Source organism: Stegostoma tigrinum, chromosome 4, assembly GCF_030684315.1.
Source record: "Stegostoma tigrinum isolate sSteTig4 chromosome 4, sSteTig4.hap1, whole genome shotgun sequence".
NCBI lineage: Eukaryota > Metazoa > Chordata > Chondrichthyes > Orectolobiformes > Stegostomatidae > Stegostoma > Stegostoma tigrinum.
The window spans coordinates 94543434-94570263 of NC_081357.1; the positions used below are offsets into that span (position 1 = coordinate 94543434).

General features: G+C 42.2%; 1 protein-coding gene across 1 annotated transcript; it reads left to right on the forward strand.

The window, feature by feature from the left end:
- Positions 1–1300: 1300 nt before the first annotated feature.
- Positions 1301–26243, forward strand: psen2 (presenilin 2). The gene is made up of 11 exons (XM_048531712.2): positions 1301–1436; positions 3796–3981; positions 5054–5289; positions 7039–7180; positions 10532–10599; positions 10683–10903; positions 11654–11752; positions 14618–14695; positions 18217–18351; positions 19740–19858; positions 20288–26243. Exons 2-11 carry the CDS (start codon positions 3850–3852, stop codon positions 20441–20443), a joined length of 1386 nt encoding a protein of 461 aa, XP_048387669.1. The 5' UTR covers positions 1301–1436; positions 3796–3849; the 3' UTR covers positions 20444–26243.
- The last annotated feature ends 587 nt before the right edge of the window (positions 26244–26830 follow it).

A 26830-nucleotide genomic window follows, 5' to 3' on the forward strand; every position in this document is an offset into this window, starting at 1 on the left:
GAGGAGCTGAGACCCTTATGATGCAGTGGTAGTGTCCCAACCTTTGAGCTGGGTTTGTGTCCCACCTTCTCCAGTCATGTGTAACATCATCTCTGCATGGCTCAACTAGAAAATAATTTTCCCTGATTTCCAGGACTAAGATTAATGATTTTTAACAACCATCTTCCTTTGTGCTAGGTTTTGAGTCCGACCAGTTGAACATTTTGCTCTGATTCTCATTTATGTTGGTTTTGCTAGAATTCCTTAATGCCCAAGTTACCTCACTTCTCAACTTCAGCTCTTTTGCCAATGTTTGGACCTATGATGAAGTCAGGAATTGAGAAGCCCTGGCCAAACCTAAACTCAACATTAGGTAATCACTGCGTAAATGCCACTGAATGGTACTGTTATGACAAAAACCATAATTTTTCCTACTATTCAGAGTAGCCTGACAGAGCAGTAATTGGCTGGCTTGGATTTGTCCTGTTTTGTAGACCAGGCATACCTGGGCAATGTCAGTGTTATGGCCGTACTGGAACCACTTGGCGAGGGGAACAGTCAAGTTCTGGGGCACAACTTTCTGGTACTGCTGCCAGATTGTTGTTAGGGTCCGTAGCCTTGAGTATCTGGTACCTTCAGCCGTTTCTTGATATTATGTGAAGTTTCATTTTGTTTGCTAGTGTTCCCGTGAGGTTTGTTTTTCGATGCTTTACTGCTTTAACTGTACTGTATAAATGCAGGCTGTTGAAACCTGGCAGCCAAGTCGTGCAAAGCAAGATACCATAAGCAGCAATGAAAAGGCTAGGCGGATGATGAAGGAAAGTGGGCGACAGGACGAGTTATAGGACATTGCAAATATGAATAGCAAACGCCAGCATAAACTGGCTGGACAGGAAAACCGGTTTCTCCGTTAACCTTTTGAAAAAAAACCCTAGCATACGTTTGAGTGCGATTATTCAGCAGGTTGTGGGGGGGGGGGGGAAGGGGAGTAAACGGATGTTTGAATAGGGGAAACCGAAGGTGCTGAAGTCACCAAAATTTGTGTTACAGAAGAGTCTTAGTGTGGTATTGTAGGGAACAACCTAAAACTCTTATTAGCTTTCTGCACAACAGCTGGTTTTCTATTTTCCGGACTGGTTTTATAGGTTCGAAGATTGTTTAAGGATTAAAGGGGGGGGGGGTGAACTTGGAACAGCGCATTGAAATCTAAGCTGCAGACTAGTGTTACAGTTAGTTCGCTAACAGTTGCTACGTACAGCCGTGTAATAGGGGCAGTCCTACACTCAGCCCAAGTAACGTTCAAATCTCATGAGAAGTAGGGTTTGTGGGAAGGAGTTGTTCTCTCCTTGTTTTGATCGGATCAGCTGATTTTCTGCCCTGTTCTTGTCTCCCTCACGGTACCTGCTTGACAGATTTTTTTTCTGAATCTCATAGACCCTCCGCTCGCAGTTGACCAGGCAAGTTACAAAGGGGAGGCCGGGCGTCCGTGTGCCCGCTTTTGATTTTATTAATGTTTCCACTCCGTTTCCCTTTTCCGGCGCGGGGCTGGGACAGACCTACAGAAACTCGGAACCTGTGGTACTGGGCCAGAGACCAGGAGGCCCTTGTCTTTTTTATTCCGACCCGTGACAACCACAGCCTGGGATTCCCAGTGTACATTACTGTGATGTTCTGATGCCTTCATCTGGTATAGATCGTTAATCTGAGCATCGGTAACCACACTCTGCAATAGTAAATGCTCAAACTGCAGCAATAAGGGCTTTAACAGTCGTTCTGAAAATAAACTTCTCTGCAAAACAGAGATTGAGGCGGGGGGAGAAGGTGCAAACACTACAATCGACTAGTCTTTTTATTTTGATTTCCAACCCTGTGCCAGAATCACCGTGGAGCGTCCAGGAAGGGAAGGTCAAACTCCTGGCCCATTACTGCAAGTAAACATGAGATAAATCATAAGGGAGATATTTTAAAATTTATTTTCTTTGTTTTATTTTGCTCCCCACTTTCACACATTTTTACAAACATAGCACAAGGCAGTTTGACTGACTTACAAATGTCACGCAGCTGAGTGACGGTAAGACTTTTTGATTTCCAGTTGGCAATGCGGAAGGTGAAATGACGTATGTTAATGTTGGACACTCAGTGGTGAGGATGGCAAGTCATATAATGAAGCCTCCAGGAGTATTCCCGATGAGAGTATGAATGTCTCCAGTAGATTTCAGGAATCTGCAGCTCCAAGTACCCTGCCGCCATGAATCAGTCTGTGCTTCAGTGCTCGTGGCTCAATTTTTAAACTGGAGGCGACCAAACTGTGGTGGCATCTTGCTGTGATGGCTGTTGACACGATAAATGTCAATGTGTTTAACAGTCACTGAATCAGATGTGTGAAGACACTGAGGAAACTGAGATTGATCTGTGTAGAACAGCAAAAAATCAAAAGGAGCTTCAATGCGGGTGTTAAAAATAAATAAAGGGCTTAGAAACAGTCATTAAAGAGAAAATATTTCTATTGACAATTGTGCCAATAATCAGTGTGCACAAACTTGAGGCATAGTCAAAAGGACTGGGAAAAGATTTTTTTAAAACATACACATTGTGGTGATCTGGAATGCGCCTCCTGAAAGGAGAATGGAAAGAGAATTAAGAGTAAACTTTAAAAGATAATTGGATAAATGCTTGAAAAGAAAAACTAAAGAACAGGAATGTGGGTGAAGAGTACAGGGTTGAGACTTGTGTGGCTCTTTTAAAGAGCTGACGTGGGCATGATGGATGAGATGATCTTTGTGCTGTGAGATGCAATGACTCAGCAATAAAAGGGAATAGTTTGAAACTCAGGGTAGTGGGATCCAAAAGGAATTGACCACTTTGTACAGTGTGTGGTATACGTATGGATTGGAATGCAAGTCAGTGATGAGTGATTGCATCATGAGTTCAAGGGAGAACTGGATAAGTACCCAATGCAATGCTTGCTTCACATAATATCCTGGAATGGCTGGAAGTGCTGGATACTCTGAAGGCTAAGAACAATCTGGCAGCAGTACATAAGAGTTGTACTCCAGAACTTGCTTTTCCCCTTACCACGCTGTGCCAGTACAGCTACAATAGTGGCATCAACCTGGAATATTGAAAAAGTTGGCCTACAGAAAGGGATAATGCAGCCAATTACTGCTCTATCAGTCTACTCTGAATAGTGCATGCTGGAGGTATTGTATCTCTGTGCTGTCACATTGCTTGTCTGAAAACCAGTCATGAATGAAAGGTAACCTCCTCCAATGAAACATTGGGAATATCAAAGCTATCATCCAGGGGCTCCAGCTACAGATTATGTACAAAACACCATTTATTCAGCCACTTCTTTGGGGCCATTTCTGCCCTAGTTATACTGCTTCCAGCCTGGATGCCATGTTCAACTTTAAACTGAACATCTATCCCATTAAAAGATTACTTTCTTCCATTTCCTTAGCATTGCATTTTCATCAGTGACACCAACTCCAAGTAGTTACTGACTTCTTACGGTTACATTACTGACACCAGACACTGCTCCAGACACTGGCTCCTCCTGGTTACATTAGCAAAGATGTCTTCCTGAAGTTACTGCCTCCCTTTGGCCAAGTTACCAAGGCCAGCTCTCCGTAGTTTTATTAATAAATCTGACTCCTGACTGTTACATTACTAAAACAGGTCCTGCAAAATGATGAAGTGGCTGAATACTGTGATCAAAGGGGAGTTATAGTACCCTGAGCAACATCTATTGCAGGGAGTAATATTTAATTACAGTGTTCTTCATCTCTTGATGCAGATTGTCTTTATGTTTTGCAGAGTTACCTAGCTAGTGTGTGAGATTATCCATTCGTGCTTGCAGAAAGATTGTTCATGATTTCATCAGACAGCGAGGAGGAACTGTACACTGAGAGGACGGCTCTGATGTCGGCCAACTCCTCTGCAATGCCCTCATATCAGGAGAGGGACGGGACGCCTGGCTCTGCCAATGTCCAGTCTAACTGGGTAAGCACACTAACAGGGCAGACTGAGCCATCCACTGCTGGGCTGTTGCCAGTCTTTGTGAAATTTAAAATCTGGTATCAAGGGTATGTTGAAATTGAATGAAGTAATATTCCATAAACTCTGTCACATTTTGTAGAATTAAGTACATGGCAGGATCATGTCCATTACAAAGAGTTACATAGAACTTACAGCACAGACATAGACCATTCAGCCCACTTGGCCTATGGTATTGTTGAATTCTATGCAAAGCTTCTCCCAACCCCCCCCCCGCTTAGTACATCTTATCAGCATATCCTTTTATTCTTTCATCCTGTGTGTGTATCTATCTTCCTCTAAACACATTCCTGTAGTAGTAAGTCCCACATTCTTTCAATTAGATTAGATTCCCTACAGTGTGGAAACAGGCCCTTCGGCCCAACAAATCCACACTGCCCCTTGAAGCATCCCACCCAGACCCATCCTCCTCAAACTCACACACCCCAGAACACTATGGGCAATTTAGCATGGCCAATCCACCTAGCCTGCACATCTTTGGACTGTGGGAGGAAACCAGAGCACCCGGAGGAAACCCACACAGACACAGGGAGAATGTGCAAACTCCACACAGACAGTCGCCCAAGGCTGGAATAGAACCCGGCTCCCTGGTGCTGTGAAGCTGCAGTGCTAACCACTGAGCCACCGTGCTGCCCAAGTGAAAAAGACTCTCCTGAATTCTGTATTAGGTTGATCAATGACTGTCTTATATTTATGGACCCTTGTTTTGCTTCTATCACAAATGGAAACATTCTGTCCTTTTAAATCCCTTCATATATTTAAAGATTTCCATCAAATCACACTTGACATGTCTGTGTTCTAGAGGAAAGAGCCTTAGTCTGTTTGTTTCTTTCTGGCAGATCTAATCTCTTAATCTGGGATCATTCTTGTAAATTTTTTTGCACCATCATGACTTATTTAAGGTTTTTGTAACAAAGACCATATATGTGCATGCTATTCCAGCAGTATGCTCTCTGCAGAGTTCTTTACATGTTTAACGTGACTATTAATGGTGCCTTATCTTATTTTGCCTGCACAGCGACGATTGGCAGCCAGTCAACCAGCAAATCCTGCGGAGAGGAGCAGTGGCACCGAAAGTGGGCCTGCAAGCAGAGATGCAGGCGGGGAGGGTGAGGAGGAAGAAGAAGAGGAGCTGATTCTAAAGTATGGGGCGAAGCACGTCATCATGCTGTTTGTGCCTGTTACACTCTGTATGGCGGTTGTGGTAGTGACAATTAAATCCGTCAGCTTCTACACACAGAAGGATGGGCAACTGTAAGTGTCTTGCAAACTACTTGCCTCCTGATTTGGAGATTTGTCTCTCTTGCAAATTTTGCTCCTGTACGTTGTATTTAGAAGCTCACACACAGGCCACTCGGCAAAACAACTCCAAGCTGGTGTTAATGCTCCACACAATCTCCTCTCGCGCTTATAATTTAACTATATTTGTATTGTCTTCCATTTCTTTTACCCTCAAGTAATTCTGTAGCTTTCTGTTAAATGCATCAATACTCTTCACCTCAACCACGCCTGTTGGCACTGAGTTCCACACTCATACCGTCCTTTGGGCAAAGAAACTTTTTATGAATTCTCAAATTGTATCAAAGCCTTCTATCATCTTAAAGCCATCTATCAAGTCAGTCTTCAGCCTTCTCCAAAACTGAGAGGGCCAAGCCTTGGCTTGATCAGTTTTTCCTCACAGTTATAACCTCTCAGTTCTGGTATTGGACTTTGAATTTTGTTTGCACTTTTTCCTGTGCCTCTGTGACTTTTTTATACTGTGGAAACCAGAACTGAGCACAATGTTGTCAGTATTGATCTAAATTAAGCTAAATGAAAATTTTATTTTTAAGTTAGACTATAGCAAGCCAATGTAACACTTAAGAATTTGTTAGGTAGGTCCACTTTTCTTTCCAGTAATGATTTAAAAACTGTTTTATTTATTCCCAGTTACCCCACCTGAGCATACATGCTCCATCTGAAGGGAGAGACTCATTTTTGAGTTCTTTAAATATTACAGAGGCTGCAGGTGTGTTTTTTTTTGTAGACCGAAGCCTGGGCAAGTCAGGATAACCATTGTGGTTTGAAATCTGTTGTCTTAGCTTTGTGTCGAGGTGTCCCTTCTGGGAGGAGATGGAGATGGAGAGGTACAGTCAGAAATTAGTCTCAGGCCATGCATCTAGACCACTTGCCCCAGCTTCAGTTGACGGTGTTGGTTGTGACTTGCTAGGTGCAGAAAGAAGAGTTTCAGCTACCCGAGTGCCCCAAGGCAGGTTCTCATTTTGTATCTGGGAGAAACAGAGCCCGGGTCACCTGCAATTTCAAAAGGAATCTTTCAGAGAGTTGGAAGGGACTCTCTAAGGCTCTGTTAGTGTCAGGAACAACACCAGGATAGTGAAACCCAGAAGATGTTCTTTGTGTCCCACAAAATATTAAGACATTGAAAAGACACTCCACGTTTCAGATGGTTTAGTTCATCTAGTTGTTGTGCTCAGTACAAAAAAATTCCCAAGGGTGCCTTATATACAGAATATTTTCACCCAATTAGTACACACACTAATCCTTCATTACACGACAGGAAATCGTACTCAATGGATAAATAATGAATCTGCTAGTCCTTAGTAGATATAACAACTTTTGCCAGTTTAGATCTTTCGTCATAACAACCATATAAATTCTTATAGCCCCTTTAACACAGTCTGTAAATCTGCAAGTGTGTTCATCATTCTATTCTGATGGATGAGACCCTAAGCTTTGCTATTCTCACTCTAGACCTGTGCACATCTCTTTCTTAAGGTGCTTCTGAAAACCTATCATTTTGACCAAACTCATGGTCATCCCTCTGAACATCACTGAATATGTTATGATGTCCAATTTGATTGGCATGCTCCTGTGAAGTGCATTTTGTATCTCAAAGTGTAAGTTGTTCTTACTTTAGCTACCTTGGAATACCTGAACAACAATTGTAATTGTTGCAAATGAACTAAACTCCAATAACTTCTGTTCCCACTTTTTCTTCAACAGAATCTACACCCCATTTACCGAAGATACTGACTCTGTTGGACAACGTATCCTCAACTCCATCCTGAACACATTAATAATGATCAGTGTTATTGTCGTAATGACTATAATTCTTGTTCTTCTTTACAAGTATCGATGTTATAAGGTAGGGATTTTTAAAATTTGAGTTTATTATATAATTATGCATTCTTCAAGAGGAAATAATTTTGTACCTTCACTTATGGATGTAGTGGCCTGATAAATTGGCATCCTGGCTACTACCTTAAAAGTTCATTCCTCCCATCATTGACGTACGGTTCCAACAGTATGTACTATCTACAAGATACACTGTAAAAAAACTCACCAAATATCTTTCAAAAGCACAGTCCAAACCCACAACCTCTACCTGTGAGAAGGACAAAGGCAGCAGACAAATGGGAGCACCATTACCTACAAGTTCACCTCCAAGCCACGCCATTCTGATTTGGAAACATGTCAAATCTCCTTCACTGTCACTGGGTCAAAATCCTGGAAGCCCTATTCTAATTATACTGTTATTGCCACTGTATCATATGTGGGACTAGAAGCCATTTACTCCATCAGTCTTAAACCCATGTCTCCTGTCCCCACTTTCACCAAACACCAAGTACAGGGAGCTCAAGGACATCTTTGTCATTAAGATCTAAGGGCATCCAATCAGTCATTTCATCTGCTAACCTCCCTTCGCTCAGGAACTATAAAGGCACTTGTCTTATTGGGGGTGGGGCTGGTGTGTTGTGGAATTTCTACAGTGCAGGAGAGAAGCAAAGCACCTCTTTTTGGGCAGTTATAGTTGCTGCACATGCCTCGAGTGGATTCTTGTTCATTGTGAACTGAAATCAGAGATAAATCTATAAAACTGTAGGACTAATCCATCAGTCTGCACTCCTCTGGGGAATATCACTAACTGGGGGGAGTTGGAACTGTGTGATCCTGTGGGCCACTAATAAGTTTTCCTTGGCGGTGGCTCAGCAGGTAGCGTTGTCCCCTTTGAGTTATAATGTCAGTGCAAGTCTAACTGAACCAAAAATGGCTGAAATACACAGCAGATCAGGTAGCATCTGTGTAGAGAAATAGAGTGAATCTTGCAGGTCAATTCCTTCATCAGTAAACGTTAACTGTTGCTTCATAATTATTGCCTGAGATCCTGCTTATTTTGAGCATTTTATCTTATTATTTCAGATTTCCAGTATCAGCAATATTTTACCCTTGAACACTTATTATGATGCTCCCAGTGCAGTGCTGAAGCAATGTTAGTGCTGTCAGAGGTACCATGAGACATTACATCCAGGCTCTGTCTGCTTTTGCCTGAATATAAAAAAAATCCCATGATGCTATTTTGCTGAAGAATAGACAAGTTCTCCTTTGGTCCTGGCAATCAGAATTACTCAAAAAGCAGAATACCTGATCATTAGTCAATTGCTGATTGTGGGAGTGTGCTAGCTATGAGTTTCTGCTGTGTTTCCTACGTAGCTGTGTAATTTGTGCCGTAACGCTAGAGGATACATTGCAGATGTAGTGCCAATCAGTGTATCAGAATCTGTGACTGTTAGAAGTGAGAGATGTTTTATTTTGTGCAGTTGTGCTTTCTGTCAGTTATGCATTTTGTATTGTAATCTGGTCTTTCGTAACTGTCCTCTCAATAATGAAATCAATTCACAGAAAAGATGCAACCTGGAGCAAGTGGACAGTGTAACAGTCAGCTTCTTGTAATGATAGTATGAATGTTTTGTTTCAATATTGATTCACCTAGAATTTTTGACATCAGATTGTTATAGACAATTGTGAGTTCCCCTACTTGTTTGGGGATATCTATCCAGTGTATTTCTGAAAATAGGAGTTTGTCTTTATTGGAAGCACTTGAATATGTATTTCTTTTAAAGTTGTGTGTTCTTTAGTTACTTAAAATTTAAAAAAAATTATTAATAAAAATCAGCAGCAAATGCAGGACGTGAGACACGATCCATTCACTACCACTGAGCCAGCAAGCTATGCAATAATTCCATCCATAAAGCCTTTCTGACTTTTGTGACAGCTGTTACTCTTCGTAAGGAGCCATTATTAATAGAATTTAAATGTTAAATGTTTCATATTTCTGAATATCAGCTTCTGCACAGATTGGCTTTAATCCTAAACTTGCTATCCACAGTTAACACTGCCTGAACCTTTTCAAAATTGCCCCCAAGCTCCAGAAACTCTGATTCTCCTGGGAACTTTAACAGCAATATTTCCGAGCATTTTTTGTTTTTGGAAAGGTGTGCTGTTGCCAGCATCCATAATGTGGACCAAATGGATATGCATAGCCACATCCCTGATGCCTTTCTAGCTGGCAGCAGGAGTTACACTGTTCCTATGTTACCCCAGTGACTTCACTTCAAAGTACTTAATTGACTGTAAAGCATTTTGGGGTATTGAGTGGTTGTGAGCGGCATTGTATAATTCGTGTTCTATGTTTAATTGTTGTGATATTACATGCTGCACTATGAGCTATGTATAAACCGTGTGAAATTGTAGACTATGTAAAGTTGTGGGCCCTGTTCAGTAACACATGTTTGGGGTTGTAAAGGGGTTAGTGTAAAATTCTGTCAAATGTTGCAGCTATTGTTGGTATTTGATGTTGATTCCGTTCTCAGTAATTGCCATCATTAAATGCAATGGAGGAACCACCATCGGCTTGAGTCACTGCCTGTCTGCAAGGCTATTGATAGCAGATGTGACTCCGTCGTATACACTAGGAAGATGGTTAGTATGTGAAGCCACTGCAGACAAGACCTGCCTCGTGTCACTTACTCTCTGAAGGTCACCCAGCAACTGGATCTTCTTCACCATGGGGCAAGTACACTAGGGAGGTTTAATATATCACCGCTGACTCTATGCACTCAATCCCGTATCACATGCAATGCTCCAAACAAGAAGTCCTTTCTATTGCCATGTGAAAACAAAACTGGCATTCAACTTGCTGTTCACTAGTATGACATCAGTACCAACTGCATAAAAGACTAATGACAGATCAAACAGCACAGCAGTAGCAAGGAAGAAGTAAGAACTTGCATTACATTGTCTCTGCTCCCTAGTCTGTCTCATTCCAGAGAGTGGGCAGGGACAGAGTGTGTTCTGTAGTGTCCACATCAATTTTTAACACACAGCCAACCTTGAAAGAAAGTGCCGGGTCATTATAACTTTACTATTTGTGGGATCTTGCTGTGTGTGTATAAGCCATCACATTCATACATGATGACAGTAGGTGCACTTTCACAGCTCTTTATTGGGTACTGTGAAAGATGCTGTAATGATGTACTTTCTGTCTAATTTATTGTTACTCTGTGAACCTGTCACTAGACATGGTGCATTTGGAATCTGATGTCAAGCTAGCATCGAAGAATGTGAGGTTTTTCCTCACTGACGCTCTTTGGATTCAGCAACATGTGGAACAAACAATTGAAAACTGTCACCTAACCTGAGATTTCATATTTTCCAGTTTATCCATGGATGGCTGATTCTCTCGTCTCTCCTGTTGCTATTCCTCTTCACATACATTTACCTGGGGTACGTATTTGTACTTTTCTCCCCTGTCCTCCTCCAGCTTTTACCAGTTGCCTCACTTACAGCTCAGTTTGTCTCCATTCTAGTGAAGTCTTTAAGACGTACAATGTGGCCATGGACTACCCCACCCTAATCCTAATCATTTGGAACTTCGGAGCAGTAGGAATGGTTTGTATCCACTGGAAGGGACCTCTGCAGCTCCAGCAGGCTTACCTCATCATGATCAGTGCACTGATGGCCTTGGTCTTCATTAAATACCTCCCTGAATGGTCAGCCTGGGTCATTCTTGGCACAATATCTATTTATGGTATGTGGAAAATCGGGATCATAAACACAAAGCGTTTAATGTTTAATTTATCACGCCAATTAAGTACAGGATATTCTCAGGGTTATTTTACTGAAAACTAATGAGGACAGCTTGTGTAGTAAGGTGGAATGTGTGCCTAAAAATAATGGAGTTCTGCATGTTATCATTGCTGTATTTTCACTGTGTTCAGTGTAGCTCAGTGGATTGTCCTATCATCTCTGGAATTCGACTTGCTCTGGGTTCAAGTGCCTCTCTGAAGATGTAGCATATTATCTAGGCAGGCGCTCACAGTATATGCTGAGGGAGTGCTGCACTGTTGGATGAAACATTTAAGTAAGCTCAGGCGGTTGTAAGAGATCCCATGGCATTATTTCAGAAAAGAGCAGGAGAATCTTCTCCAGTGTCCTTGTCAATATTTATTCCTCCACACTAATGTTTGTGGGAGCTTGCTGGTTGTAAATAACCTGCTGCGTTTCTTAAATTACAATAGTGATGACCCTTCAAACTGTTTCATCGGCTTTGAACACTCGGCATCCAGCTCTATAGAGATTGAAATCTTTCTTTAATGGTCACTGTGTGACTAGTAGACAGAAATGAAAGCAGCATAGGAGTTAGTATCATCAATAAATTAACAACTCAGAGGGCTATTACATGACTAACATGTGGTAATTTGAAAACTGTTTCCAATGGCAGCTTTCATTGAAGTGAATGTGATTGTGCTGATGCTTCATTATGTCTGTTTTTCTACAGATCTAATAGCAGTGCTGTGTCCTAAAGGTCCCCTACGTATGCTCGTGGAAACAGCACAGGAGAGAAATGAACCAATATTTCCTGCCTTAATATATTCATGTAAATATACATTAAACTGCACCTACACATTTAGAGGTTTAAAAACCAAATATCACAGACTGTAAAGGAACGACACACCTTCAAGTACAAGATAAAGAGGATTGATGAGGGCAGAGCAGTGGATGTCATCCACATGGGCTTCAATTAGGTGTTCAATAAGGTTCTGCATGGTAGACTCGTGAGCAAGGTTAGACCACATGGACTACAGGGATAGCTAGTCATTTAGATACAGAACTGGCTTGAAGGTAGGAGATAGACGGTGGTGGTGGAGGGTTGCTTTTCAGACTGGAGGCCTGTGACCACTGGTGTGCCACAAGAATCGGTCCTGGGTCTATTGCTTTCTGTCTTTTTAAATAAACGATTTGGATGTGAACATAGAAGATATGGGTAGTATGTTTGCCGATGACAACAAAATTGGAGGCATAGTGGACAGCAAAGAAGGCTACCTTAGAGTACATTGGGACCTGGATCACATGGGCCAAAAAGCCAAGGAAAGGCAAATCACAGCTGTACTTACATACTTGATGTAAGGTCCTGGGAACTGTTGCTGAACATTGAGACCTTGGAGTGCAGGTTCATGGTTCTTTGAAAGTAGAGTCACAGGTAGATAAGATAGGGAAATGTTTGGAATGCCTGCCTTTATTGTTCAATGCATTGAGTATAGAAGTTGGAAAGTCATGTGGCAGCTGTACAGGACATTGGCTTTGCCAATTTTTGGAATACTGTGTTCAGTTCTGGTCTCCCTGCTACAGAAAGGATGTAGTGAAACTCGAAAGAGTTCAGAAAAGACTTACAAGGATATTGCGAGGGTTGGAGGGTTTGAGCTATAGGGAGATGCTGAATAAGCTGGGGCCATTTTTCTGGAGTGTTGGAGGCTGAGGGGTGACCTTGTAGAATTGTATGAAATCATGAGGAGCATGAATAGGGTGAATAGCCAAGGTATTTTACCCTGCATAGCAAAGTCAAAAACTAGAGGGTGTATGTTTAAGGTGAGAGGGGAAAAATTTAAAAGGGACCTAAGGACAACTTTTTCACGCAAGGGTGGTGCGCCTATGGAATAAGCTTCCAGAGGAAGTGGTGGAGGCTGGTACAATTACAATATTTAAAAGGCATCTAGATGGGTACATGAACAGGAAGGGTTGGGGGGGGATATAGGTCAAATGCTGGCAAACAGACTAGGTTAGTTCAGGATATCTGGTTGGCATGGATGAGTTGGACCGAAGGATCTGTTTTTATGCTGTACAGCTCTATGACTAAGAACATCACAAAGGCTGGTAGAATGCAATGTAACAGGGTTTGAGTTGGGATTTTGGGATTCAATGAAATAGGTGTTGAGTTGGCATGGTGAGGTTAAGTGTAATATAGAGGGCATTTGGAAGTGTTACTGTGCATTGTAATTGGGAAGTAGTTGACGTATTGGGGTTTGGTGTAATATGGAGGGAGATTGAGGATGTAGAATTTCAGATAGGTAAAAATGAATGCTGCAAAGAAATGTAGCAAATTGAGTATTTGAAGTTTCAGTACATCAGTTTCTATGTTTTGGTTTGGTCCTTTGGTTTAATACTTGGTTGTATTTTAAAGGCTGATTCTGTAATTCAGGCTCACAGTCAGTTTTGGGCGTGGGGGTCATTTGGCTCCGAGGGCTGAATGGCTGGTTTGCAATGCAGTGTGACACTAACAGCACGGTTTCAATTCCCATACTGGCTGAGGTTACCTTGAAAGTTCTACCTTTCCAACCTCACCCCAGCCTGAGGCATGGTGATTGTCAGGCTAAACCACCAAAATTGTCTGTCTGTAATGACAGAGCAGCCCTATTGTGTGGAAGGACTGTGGCAACTTTATCTTTACCTTGATAATAAAGTGTGGAGCTGGATGAACACAGCAGGCCAAGCAGCATCTCAGGAGCACAAAAGCTGACGTTTCGGGCCTAGACCCCTCTCTCTGATGAAGGGTCTAGGCCCGAAACGTCAGCTTTTGTGCTCCTGAGATGCCGCTTGGCTTGCTGTGTTCATCCAGCTCCACACTTTATCATCTTGGATTCTCCAGCATCTGCAGTTCCCATTATCACTGATACAATTTTATCTTTACCTTACCTAGTTTAGGAAACACCAGCTTGCACTTTTTAGAGACCGGAGTATGACAGTAAGAATAGCATAAGTCAAACTTGCTTTGACCCTACAGGTGGACACTGTGTCCTAACCATAAAATAAAAACAGTAAGTGCTGGAGAAATTGTCAAGAGTGAAACTGAGTTAATGTTCCAAGTCTGATATAACTCCTCTTTGGTACAGAAAGGAGCTGGGAAATAGTGTTTTTTATGCTGTTAACAGCAGAGGTGGAGGAGTAAATGGAACAGAATGTTAGGGTCCCCAGAGCAAAAGACAAAGGGAGTGAGAATAGCGGTAAATAGGATAATGGAATTTAGAATGGGTGTAAATGAAAGCACAGAAAGGAGAAAATGAGTCTGCTGTGCTGAGTGTAAAGTCAACAAGACATGGCCAGGGAAGGGTGGGGTATAAGAAAAATGGAGGACAGAGATCATTGTCTGAAGTTGTGGAATTCACTATTTCCCATGCTAACATTTCTGAGCTGGGTCTGCTATGCTGTTCCAATGACACTTAACGTAAGCTGGAGGAACAGCATCTCATTTTCTGCTTAGGCACTTCACAGCCTGTCGAACTCAATGTTGAGTTCCACAACTCCTCTCAGTTCCAAAGAAGAGTCATATCGGACTCAAAACATTAACTCTGTTTCTCTTGCTAAATGCTGCTAAACCTGCTGAGTTTCTCAAGCACTTTTTGCCTTTCCATCTCCTGCAGCGTTTTGTTTTTATTATTGTGACCTAACGAGTTCCTTTTTCCTGCAGCCACAATGGTTTGGTTGGTTACGATGACAAAGCGAAGTGTGGACCCTGGCGAGCCTCTGAACTATACTTGTAATGCAGGTTAGTGAGACACTGGTGCTGAAGGAAACTCTGTAAAGCACTTTAAAATGTTTGAACCCGGCAGGATAATCTGTTGGTGGAATGTAGCTCCCAAACTCAACTTGTCAATCACTGTGTGCTAACCATGCGTTATTTTAGAATTTTGGCAGCATAGAGGGGAGGCCATTCAGCCCACTATGTCTTGTGCTGATTTTTTAAAAAATGAAGTGTCATTGATTTTCTGGAGCACATGATGGTCATTCGTCTTGAATTCTGGAGGCTGTGTCATTGAAGGTACTTAACAAATTGCTGGAGTAAGAGGAGACCATTGAGTTAAATCATGGCTGATCTGGAATTTTACTCCATTTATCTACTTTTATTCCCTGACTGTTAATACACTTTCCCAGCAAAAATAAATCCACCTCCATTTTGACATTTTCCAGAAGATCCCAGCCTCATCTGATTTTTATTGAGGAGAACATTCCAGATTTCCATTCTTTCCCAGCTTAAAGAAGTTCTTCCTGACCTCACCCGAATAGTCTGACCCTTTCCTCTGATCCTGTCCCTCCCCAGAGGAAACCGTTTTCTTGGTATCTGCCCTATCAACATCTTTAATAATTTTAAAACATCTTGATAAGTCACCTTTAATCTGATACCTTTCAGAACAATACGAATGCTAGTCTTTCCAACCATTTGTCGTGAGGTAACCCTTTTCATTCTGATACTGTTCTATGGCTTAGCACTGCAACCTCTTCAAAGTTTCTATGTTCATCTGAGATACATTGCTGCATTAATTCAGAACTGAATTAAGTGGAGATCTAATCAACATCTCTGTCTGGGTGTGACACAAATTTCACCTCTTCCCGCAACCTGTGTAAAACCTCACTTCCCCACTCTTTCTTCACAGTCCTGCGACTGTATTTCCATCTCCTTTCAAACTTGGATAAATGTTGGCCATTCTTTCATTTCCACTTGGCTAATGTCCTGCAACTCGCAGTATAAGAGCATCATGGAAATACCTGTACTACATGGACTGAAGAAGATCTGCCTTGTCAAGGAAGCACTGGGGATGGCAGTCTTGCTGGTAATGCCCACATATTGAGAATCAAGTGCTGAAATTTTCACTATCTATCCTCTGAAAAGCAGTTATTATCTTCAGAAGGCATTGATGAATTAGCTGGGGAAATTCAAGGGGATTGTGGTAAATAACCACTTGAGGGTTATACATTGCCTAGCAGTAACAAGAAAATCTGGCTGTCAGAGGGGAATTTCTGTTTCAAGTATTGGATCCTATTGGATTTTTACTTTTTCATCTTATTTTCATGGAAGCAAGCCCAGCTTCTGAGTGCTGCTTACAGGAAGTATGTCCACACAGTTCAATGGGGGGAAAGGTTACAATCTGAATATTACTTCAGATAATATAGAGGGAGTCAACAGGCAATAGGTCCAAACTAGCGAAAGGCATATTTTGGACCAAAACTCTGAAATTCTAAGTACACGCGCACGCACACACACGCACGCGCGCGCGCAACCTTTGAGGTTTACAAAGTTATCAGAGGCATACACAGGGTAGATTGTGAGAATCTTTTCCCAGAGGTAGATATGTCTAAGACCAGAGGATGTATATTCCAGGAGTAAATGGTTTAGAAGAAATCTGAGCAAGTATCTTTTCACCCAGAGGGTGGTGGAAGTATGGAATGTGCTGCCTGAGAGGGTTTTGGAAGCTGATACTTTTGCAACATTTAAGAGGCATCCTGACGAGCACTTAAAATACCGGGGCATCTTAGGCTATGGAGTAAATGTGGGGAAATGGAATTTTGTGAAGTTTTGAGTCTGTTGGTCAATGTGGACCTGGTGGACTGAAGGCCCTGATTCTATATTGCATGACTCTGAGAACTGGAAATATGAGAAAATCTGGCATAATTTTGTAACTACTTGGATGCTATATTGAGATGAGAAGTAGCAGATGGAATGCTTGGGTCACCGGAGTGGATGAATGGCTCTGTTCATCTATAACCATCTTGTACTATTCATCTTTCAATGTCGTAATACTGCAAAGTTAAAGTTAGGACACAGTTTGCTGTCTTACAGATGAGGGCAAATTGTACAAAGTATCTCTGTGTGGGTAAGCTTTGGGGGGAGCACAGTAGCCCCAGGCTTCAAAACTGTCTTTGCTGTCAGTGTGGAGGGGACATGCAGGTTCAAGACTTTTCCACAGCAATGAAACTGTTTTGCTTGCTGTTCCCAAAGAAGGCCATAGCAGAGTAACATATGAGAGTGAGTGGGGTCTCCTGGTGTTGGGAACACTCAGCAGTACAGACGTAAGGGGCTGAATGGCCTGCATTTGAAGTGAGTAATTTACTGTCTGCCATGGCAAAACCATGAGAAACAATCTGCTCATAATTTTATATAAATTCACTCGCGGGATGTGGATGTCACTGGCTCGGCCAGCGTTTATCGTCTGTCCCTAATTGCCCAGAGGGCATTTAAGAGTCAGCCACATTGCTGTGGGGCTGGAGTTACATGTCGGCCAGATCAGATATTTTCTCTACAGGGCATGAGTGAACCAAATGAATGTTTTAATGACAAGTTACAGTGGTTACATATCGTTATGAAACTAATTCCTAATTCTAGATATTCTATGAATTCTATAATAATTCCTTTTAAAAGTAGAATTCACATTTCATCATCAGTCCTGGTGGGATTTTGACCCATGTGCCTGGTACTCTGGTGACATGACCACTACACTAACAATTCCTCCCTAGAAGTTGGGTTCCTCCTTGCTGCCAATTCAACAGAAACGTTTAGTAGGGGTTTAACTTGCCCAAATATCCCTCAGTGAGTGCACTACCCACTGTGCAATAGGAGTTCACATTGAGGATGGAAATATAGTAAACAAAAATCTGTGGAGGGAGGATGAATGATGCACGGAAATTCATTGGTGGGTTTTCACAGACTTCCAGATTATTTTCAGTAAAATATGTTTTATAAATTTGCCTTTTGGAAAGGCGACAGTAGAAATCTGAAGGAAGGGAAACATTTGGAACAGGTGAGGAGGAGAGTGTGCAGGTTTGCTGCCCGTGATGGTGTTCATGCCGCATGGTTTGAAATCATTAAAATGGTCTCATAAAGTCTCACCCGGTAACAAAACAACAGAGAATTATGTGTTCCAGTCCTCCAGGGGCTGAGAATTAATCTCCAGAACATTGCCCTCAGCAAAAAAAAACACCAAAGCAAAGTTTGAAATAGGTGGTATTTTTGTTTATAAAAACCATTGGAATAGGGAAAAAAGACTGTTTGATCAAGAGTTGAGAATGGTCCAACCAGGTCATTACCAAGAGCCTTTCCACTTTCCTATGGGCTGACTAATGGTAGGAGTGTGTGGGAATGGCTGGGGTGGTTGGAGAGAAATCTCCAGGGAAATATCCAGCCTAAGACCATACTTGACCATACACGTGGAATCTTTTTATTTCTCTTGGAGTATTTAGTGGGCATTCTTTCATTCAGGCCAGATACTGATGTCTTCCTGTGCTTCTGTCTAGATAATTATCGTGATTTGGAGATTGAGGCAAATCACCATGTTGCTGAGGGATTGGACAATGTTGCTGATTTGCCTCCAACACAGATTCAAGGTGTGCGCCAATCAGCTGCCGGGGTAGAGGAACTCGAGGAAGAAAGTATGTGACCTTTTCCTACTCGTTTATTCATTCCCCTCCAGCACCACCCCCCCCCCCCCCCCACCACCACCACCACCACCCTAAACCTCCCGTGAGCATTAGCAGTTTAGTCAGCAACTTCTGGTATTCTCTCCCTAAAATCTCTCCACCATCTTTAAGACCTTCCATAAAACCCATTTCTCTGAACAAGCTGCTGGCACTCCTAATATTGTTTCCTTTTTGCTAGTATCTGCCTGGTTACACTCCTGTGAAGCACTTTTGGGACATTTTCATACAATAAAGTTGCTATAGAAATGCAACTTTATTTTTCTCTAGCACAGTCTCTACCTGGTTTAGTGAGGTCATACTCCATTCGAGGTCAGGAGGCTGTTTTCCAGGTGAGAACTTAAATCAAGATTGGACTAAAAGATCTTCCTGCCTTCTACTGACATTTTTGGAAAACAGGACAGTCTTCCTGATGTCCTAGCCAATAGTCCTCCCTCAAACAGATGTTAAAGCCAGAACTGGCTCCAAGCATAGCTTTCCTTGCTAAGATTGGACTATCACTCCAAATTCAAACTACACTTAGACTGTAACTATGGCATTGGGTTCAGTAAAATAACTTCACACTGGTGTTGCTTTTCAGTGTTTACACAGCTCTTACCCATAAAATTCTCAGAACAGTGTGTTCCTAAGGGTGGTTGAAGTGTGGCAATCACTGCCTAAAAGAAGCAGAACCCCTCAGCTCCTTTAGCAGGGGGTGTCTGGATATGCATCTCGTGTATTTTAATCTGTAGGGCTACAGCCAGGTGCTGAAGTGGGATTTGGCCGAGTGGATTGTTCTCTTAGCGTGTCTTTTTATGCAGTAAATGTTTTATAAGTCCTCACATCACCACCTGACTTTTAAAAAGCATTTTCACCCTCTTAAAAATGATCAAAAATACTCCAAAGTGTTTCAATTCATGGTGTAGTGAGAAATCTTATAGATAGACTAAACAACGTGGAAGATCTATTGGTCCAATTGGTCTATCCTATGTTTATGTTGCACATGAGCTCCTCCCATCCACTTTCTCAGCAGATCCTTCACTTCCTTTCTCCCTCCTGTCTACTCAACTTCCTTTTAAATGCATTTATTTCCCTCATGAAGAAGCCTCTTCTGCATTCTCATTGTTCTTTAGGCAAACAAGCTTTTCATGAATTCACAAAAGAATTTACTAGAGATTATCTTGCATTGATAGTCCCCAGTTTTGGACAACCCCAGAAGTAGAATGTGCACCAAATGAAATCCCTTCCTAATGTTTAACTCTTCTATCAGACAATCCCTCTAGCCTTTTTCTTTTCTAAGCTATTCAACTGTTCCTGATCACTCTAACCTCTTAATGATGTCATCCTTGTGAATCTCTTCACAGAGGGCGTGAAACTTGGTTTGGGGGACTTCATCTTTTACAGTGTCCTGGTGGGCAAGGCTGCTGCAGGTGCCAGTGGAGACTGGAACACAACCTTGGCCTGCTTCATCGCCATTCTGATTGTAAGTTGAGAAAACGGCTGATTCTGATGTTTCAGTAGGGGTTGCCAACCCTTTAGGAACTAAAGATTAATCTCCCGGGGAGGCATTTTCATATTGAAACTAAAAGTGCAAAATCATGGGGCTGTTAAAGTTTGTTCTTAACATTTTTCTTTAAAACAATGAAGAAACATGTTGCAACATATTGGACGTGTTGAGAAAACCTTTGAAAATAGTTAATTGGTAAGCAATCTGGTCAGATTCTGGTCGGTGGTGTAATGCGAAGATGGATATGTGGGTGACCAAAGTGTGGAATAGTGAGGCAGGCTTGTTTCAGGTTATGTGGTGACGCCTCTAGGAGTATGTCCCCGCAGTGTTGGCAATCCTACATTTCTCCTATTTAAGTACATTGATAGCAGCAAAGTCATATCCTCATTTTTACTTTTTCAACAGGGATTGTGCCTCACGCTCCTGTTGCTGGCTGTGTTTAAGAAAGCTTTGCCAGCACTCCCTATTTCCATTACCTTTGGCCTGGTGTTCTACTTCTCCACTGACAACCTGGTGCGGCCTTTCATGGACACACTCGCTTTTCACCAGTTTTATATTTAGGAACTCAATGAAAACTCCACCTTGCTTGTACTGATGACAGGTGCAGGTTTGGGGAAATTTCAGCACTGATCTTACCTTGTGGAAGTCCAGAAGAGGGGATAAAAGGATCATTTATATATTCATAATTTAATGATGCAAATGTTGTAGCCATTTTGAGTCTGATAAATCGTGCAAGATTGAATTTTAAGAAGTGTCTTTATAGAAATAAAAGTATGTTTATTAGTAACTGATAAACCCACATTTAGTTATGTAATGCCACTCTGCCTCACACTAGGCCCACAAAGGGTTTAGAATGTAAACGCGTAACTGGAATGCTAGAGTGAGGGATGGAAAATGTGCCATGGAGTTTCAGACTGAAATATATAGAAACTTGTTTATTTTGTGTCAAAGAGGAATTTTGTTTCTCAGTTAATCAGCAAAGTAGATGGAAGAGTTTATTGGAGCAAGGTGTTGGAAGTAAAATGAATTTATTAACCCAGCATTGAATTGTCACCCTTTGAGCATGAAGGTGAAAGATGCTGTTTCAGTTTATGTAACCTATAGAATGTAGAACCCGTGCCCCTCCAATCAGTGAAGGGAAGGAGTCATTTCTATTCTATGTTTAGTGGTGAATGTTTACTACAAAGATCATTCTGCTTGTCTAATCATTTGAAATCCTGTGACCAAACTGGACTATTTGTACCAAATCACGATTGCATGAGGAAGTGATTTGTACTCAACCTCAGCAATCTATTACCTCAGGGCGTGTACAGTTCAAGAGAGTAAAATAGGATTTCACAGTAGTCGGCAAGTATTTGTAGTGTTTTACTAAATCCATTGGCAGGTGTCATTTCAAGATTGGGGGCATCATTTTAAGATGAAGAGCAGAAAAATTTAGAAAGGATATCAGAGGCACTTTTTATTTAAACAGAGTGGTACATGTTTGGAATGGACCTCCAGGGGAAGTGGTAGATGTAGGTATTGTTACAGCATTTAAAAGATGCTTGGATATGTTCATGAATAAGAAATGTTTGGAAGGATATGAGTCAAGCGCAAGCTGCTGGGTAATAAAATGTGAGGCTGGATGAACACAGCAGGCCCAGCAGCATCTCAGGAGCACAAAAGCTGATGTTTCAGGCCTAGACCCTTCATCAGAGAGGGGGATGGGGTGAGGGTTCTGGATTAAATAGGGAGAGAGGGGGAGGCGGACCGAAGATGGAGAGAAAAGAAGATAGGTGGAGAGGAGAGTATAGGTGGTGAGGTAGGGAGGGGATAGGTCAGTCCAGGGAAGACGGACAGGTCAAGGAGGTGGGATGAGGTTAGTAGGTAGATGGAGGTGCGGCTTGGGGTGGGAGGAAGGGATGGGTGAGAGGAAGAACAGGTTAGGGAGGCAGAGACAGGTTGGACTGGTTGTGGGATGCAGTGGGTGGAGGGGAAGAGCTGGGCTGGTTGTGTGGTGCAGTGGGGGAAGGGGAGATTTTGAAGCTGGTGAAGTCCACATTGATACCATTGGGCTGCAGGGTTCCCAAGCTGAATATGAGTTGCTGTTTCTGCAACCTTCGGGTGGCATCGTTGTGGCACTGCAGGAGGCCCATGATGGACATGGCATCTAAAGAATGGGGGGGGGAGTGGAAATGGTTTGCGACTGGGAGGTGCAGTTGTTTATTGCGAACGGAGCGGAGGTGTTCTGCAAAGCGGTCCCCAAGCCTCCGCTTGGTTTCCCCAATGTAGAGGAAGCCACACTGGGTACAGTGGATGCAGTAAACCACATTGGCAGATGTGCAGGTGAACCTCTGCTTATTGTGGAAAGTCATCTTGGGGCCTGGGATAGGGGTGAGGGAGGAGGTGTGGGGGCAAGTGTAGCATTTCGTGTGGTTGCAGGGGAAGGTGCCTGGAGCGAACAAGGGAGTCACGGAGAGAGTGATCTCTCCGGAAAGCAGACAAGGGTGGGGATGGAAAAATGTCTTGGGTGGTGGGGTCGGATTGTAGATGGCGGAAGTGTCGGAGGATGATGCGTTGTATCCGGAGGTTGGTGGGGTGGTGTGTGAGAACGAGGGGGATCCTCTTTGGGCGGTTGTGGCGGGGTGTGAGGGATGTGTTGCGGGAAATGCGGGAGACGCGATCAAGGGCGTTCTCGACCACTGTGGGGGGAGATTTGCGGTCCTTGAAGAACTTGGACATCTGGGATGAGCGCGAGTGGAATGCCTCATCGTGGGAGCAGATGCGGCGGAGGCGGAGGAATTGGGAATAGGGGATGGAATTTTTGCAGGAGGGTGGGTGGGAGGAGGTGTATTCTAGGCAGCAGTGGGAGTCGGTGGGCTTGAAATGGACATCAGTTACAAGCTGGTTGCCTGAGATGGAGACTGAGAGGTCCAGGAAGGTGAGGGATGTGCTGGAGATGGCCCAGGTGAACTGAAGGTTGGGGTGGAAGGTGTTGGTGAAGTGGATGAACTGTTCGAGCTCCTCTGGGGAGCAAGAGGCGGACTAGTTTAGAGATTTTGGTCACTATGGATTGTTTGGACCAAAGGATCTGTTTTCGTACTGTATATTTCTATGGCCTTTTTTTTAAAAGAAATGAAGCTCTTTAAGAGGTAAACTTGCAGCATGATCCAGTGAAATACAACAGAATACAGGACTGGGGTGGGGTAATAACATTACTTGGCCACTGCTCCAACTCTGCCTAGCAAAGCCTCACCCTGGAACTGAAACGTCACAATTATTCATTAATGTCATATGAATCAGGAATAGGCCATTTAGCCCCTCAAGCCTGCTCTGCCATTCATTAAGATCATGGCTGGTCTGATTGTAACCTTGCATCCACATTCCCACCTATGCTGATAATCTTTCACAATCCTCTGCCTTAACCAAAGTCTATCCACGTCTTCCTTCAAAAAATATTCAAGGATTTTACTTCCACCAACTTTTCAGGAAGCACGTTCCAAAAGACTTGTATTGCTTCAGGAAAAAAAAATCACCCAATCAATGTTTAAAATGGGTGATTCCTGATTTTTACATTGACAGTCCTAATTCTAGGTTCTCCGATGAAAGGGGATGCATCCACCTGTCAAAACCCCTTAGAATTGTATGTTTCAATCAAGTCACCTCTTACACTTCCAAGCCCAGCACATCCTATCTTTTCTAATTAGAGTAGAGGTGGTGGCCAAGTGATATTATTGCTGGATTGTTAATCTGGAGACCCATGTAATGGTCTGGGAACTTGGGTTCAAATCAAGCATGGTCAAATGGTGGAATTTGAATTCACAAAAATCAGGAATTGCATGTAATGATAACCTTGAAAACATTGTTGATTCTCAGGAAAAGCCATCTGGTTCATTAATAGCCTTTAGGGAAGGAAACTGCTGGCCTAGATGTGACTCCAGGCCCCCAGTAATGTGGTTGACTCTTAACTGTCTTCTGGGAAATTAGGGAGAGACAATAAATGTTAGCTTAGCTAGTAATGCTCGCATCTTGTGAAAGAATAAAAATAAATCCTCACATTCCAGCTACTATTCTGGTAAACCTTCCCTGAATGGCCTCCAATTTATTACATCCTTCCTTAAATAGGGTGACCTGTATTGTATATAGGACTCTAGATGTTGTCTTACCAGTGCCCTATATAACAGTATAACCTCTCCACTTTTATTTTCAATTCCTGTTTTAATAGAATATTATAATTTATTGCCTTTCCTAAAAACTTGCTCTACCTGCACACTAACCTTTTGTGATTCATGCACAAGGGCACAGATCCCTTTGCATCTCAGTTTTGCAATCTCTCAACATTTAGATATTATGCGTACTTTTATGCTTCCTGCCAAAATGGACAACTTCTGTCACACAACTCCATTTGCCAGATCTTTGCCCACTTACTTAACCAATCTACATCCCTGTGTCCTGTTCACTCCTTACTTTCCTACAGGGCTTTGTAACACCATCAAATTTAGCAACTTTACATTCTGCCCATTTATATAAATCATAAAGATTTGAGGTCCCAGCAATGACCTTAGTGGCACACCACTCATTAACATTTGGAAAGCAGTGACAGAATCGGTCCGAGTCAGCATGGATTCCCTGAAGGGAAATCATGCTTGACATGTCTTTCGGAATTTTTTGAGGATGTGATCAGTAGAGTAGACAGTGATGAATCAGTATTTGTTGCATGTCTGGACTTTCAAAACGTTTTTGAAAAGGTCCCACACGAGATTAGTAAGCAAAATTAAAGCTCACTGTATCGAAGCTAATGTATTGACACGTGTAGAGAACTGGTTGGCAGACAGGAAGCAGAGAGTTAGAATAAATGGGTCCTTTTCAGCGTGGCAGGCAGTGACGAGTGGGGTACCACAGGGTTCGGTGCTGGGACCTCAGCTGTTTACAATATACATTAACAATTTGGACGAAGGAAAGCCTTATCTCCAAATTTACAGATGACACTAAGATGGGTGGCAGTGTGTGCTGTCAGGAGGATGCCAAGAGGCTGCAGGGTGACTTGGACAGACTGCCTGTGTGGAAAAATACTTGGCAAATGCAATATAAGATGGATAAATGTGAGGTTATCCACATTTATTCACCTTGGTTGCAAAAACAGAAAGGCAGATTATGATCTGAATGGTGGCAGATTAAGAAAAAGGTGACATGCACCAAGACTTGGGTGTCATGGCGGAACAGTCACTGAAGGTTGGTATGCAAGTGCAGCAGGCAGTGATGAAAGCTAATACACATTCTCCTTCATAGCGAGAGGATTTGAGTATCAGAGTGAGAATGTCTTGCTTCAGTTATACAGGGTTTTGGTGCGGTGACAACTTGAGTGTTGTGTGCAGTTTTAGTTTACTAGTCTGAGGAAGGACATTCTTCCTATTGAGTAAGTGCAGCAAAGGTTCACCAGACGGATTCCCAGGATGGCAGGACTGACATATATGAGGAACGACTGGGTCGACAGGGCTTGTATTTGCTGGAATTTAAAAGAATGAAGGAGAATCCCATAAAAACACTTGAAATCCTGATGGGACTGGACAGGCTAGATATAGGAAGAATATCCCTAATGTTGGGGAAGTCCAGAACAAGGGGTCACAGTCTAAGAATAAGGGGTAAGCCATTCAGGACTGAGATAAGGAAGAATTTCTTCACTCAGCTGTGAAATTCTGTCCCACGGAAAGCTGTTGGGGCAAGTTCATTAGATATATTCAAGAGGGAGCTGAATGTGGCCCCTGTGATTAAAGGGTTCAAGGGGTATAGGGAGGGGTGGGAATGGGATACTGAGATTGCATGATCAGCCATGATTGTATTGAATAGTGGTGTAGGCTTGACAGATCTAAAAGATTTTTTTTATTACATTTTGCCAACCTGAGAAAGACCCATTTATGCCTTCTGCCTCCTTGTTAGTCAGCCAATCTGCTATCCACACCAATTTTCCATCACCGACATTTATTTTCTGTAGGAACTTTTGATGTGACATCTTATCAAGTAGATCAGTAATTGAGGTAGCAAGAGGGGAACAACTATATTGGTAGTATGCATAAAAGCATCCATTTAACTACAACATACTGGAGGTTGAAAATTGAAAAATTGTGAATGCATCAGGTGTGTGCTGTTGTTGGATACAACCACTAATTTCCCCAATGTGCAGAGTTGCCATTAATCTGATGTTAATGTTTTAGAAGTGTGTACACAGAAACAGAGGATTAAGTTTTTAAAAACTGAAGGCAGTTTTGGTCCAGCTTCAGCCTCAGCAAATTATAAATTACCTTCGGTGAAACAAAATAACTGAAGTTTTATAGAAATGCAGCATTTTATTGATTAAATGTACAAGTTATAATAATTGACTCCAGTCACAAAGGTTGTCCTGTGTGGTCACTTTTTGTTAAGAAATAATGCTGAGCTTTGGTTTTGTTTCACCAAGATGTAAGCGGTTGTAAAGGTTTGAGGGATACAAGCATTGTCATGGATGAACGGGACAAATTTGTTTGTATGTCATGACTGCTTTTTCTGTTGAATATATGAATATATTGATAAAGATTAGGCATTGTGCTGTCGCCAGAATGTGGGATTGGGACCAAATAACAGCTGATGCTGATCATAATGAAGCCAAAGAAGTATAAAGGGAGCCAAAAAACTTTCAACAGCAGTCAATTATAGCTTTCCTTGTTATTACTCCAAATTCCTTACAGATATGTACGTCACGTAGTTTCAGCATTATGTTCCAATTTCTAATTTCAAATACAGTTTGAAAAAAAAAGCAATAAGACTGTGTTCTACAAACTGAGAAGCACCTGCCTACCTTAACCTGAGTTTCTGGCAATAAACTTGCTATCCTCGTGGCTTTACTTCCTTACACCATATGTATAACTTGCAGAAAAATGTCTGACAATTCAGTTAATTCCTTTTGAAAAGCCATTATGCTGGATTTGTTGCATT

Bases quoted from the DNA above. Each gene is read 5' to 3' on its own strand.
- psen2 (XM_048531712.2), top strand. From the start codon at position 3,850: ATGATTTCATCAGACAGCGAGGAGGAACTGTACACTGAGAGGACGGCT. The intron at 5,290-7,038 runs GTAAGTGTCTTG...TTTCTTCAACAG, and splicing joins ACACAGAAGGATGGGCAACT to AATCTACACCCCATTTACCG. The intron at 10,600-10,682 runs GTACGTATTTGT...TCTCCATTCTAG, and splicing joins TTCACATACATTTACCTGGG to TGAAGTCTTTAAGACGTACA.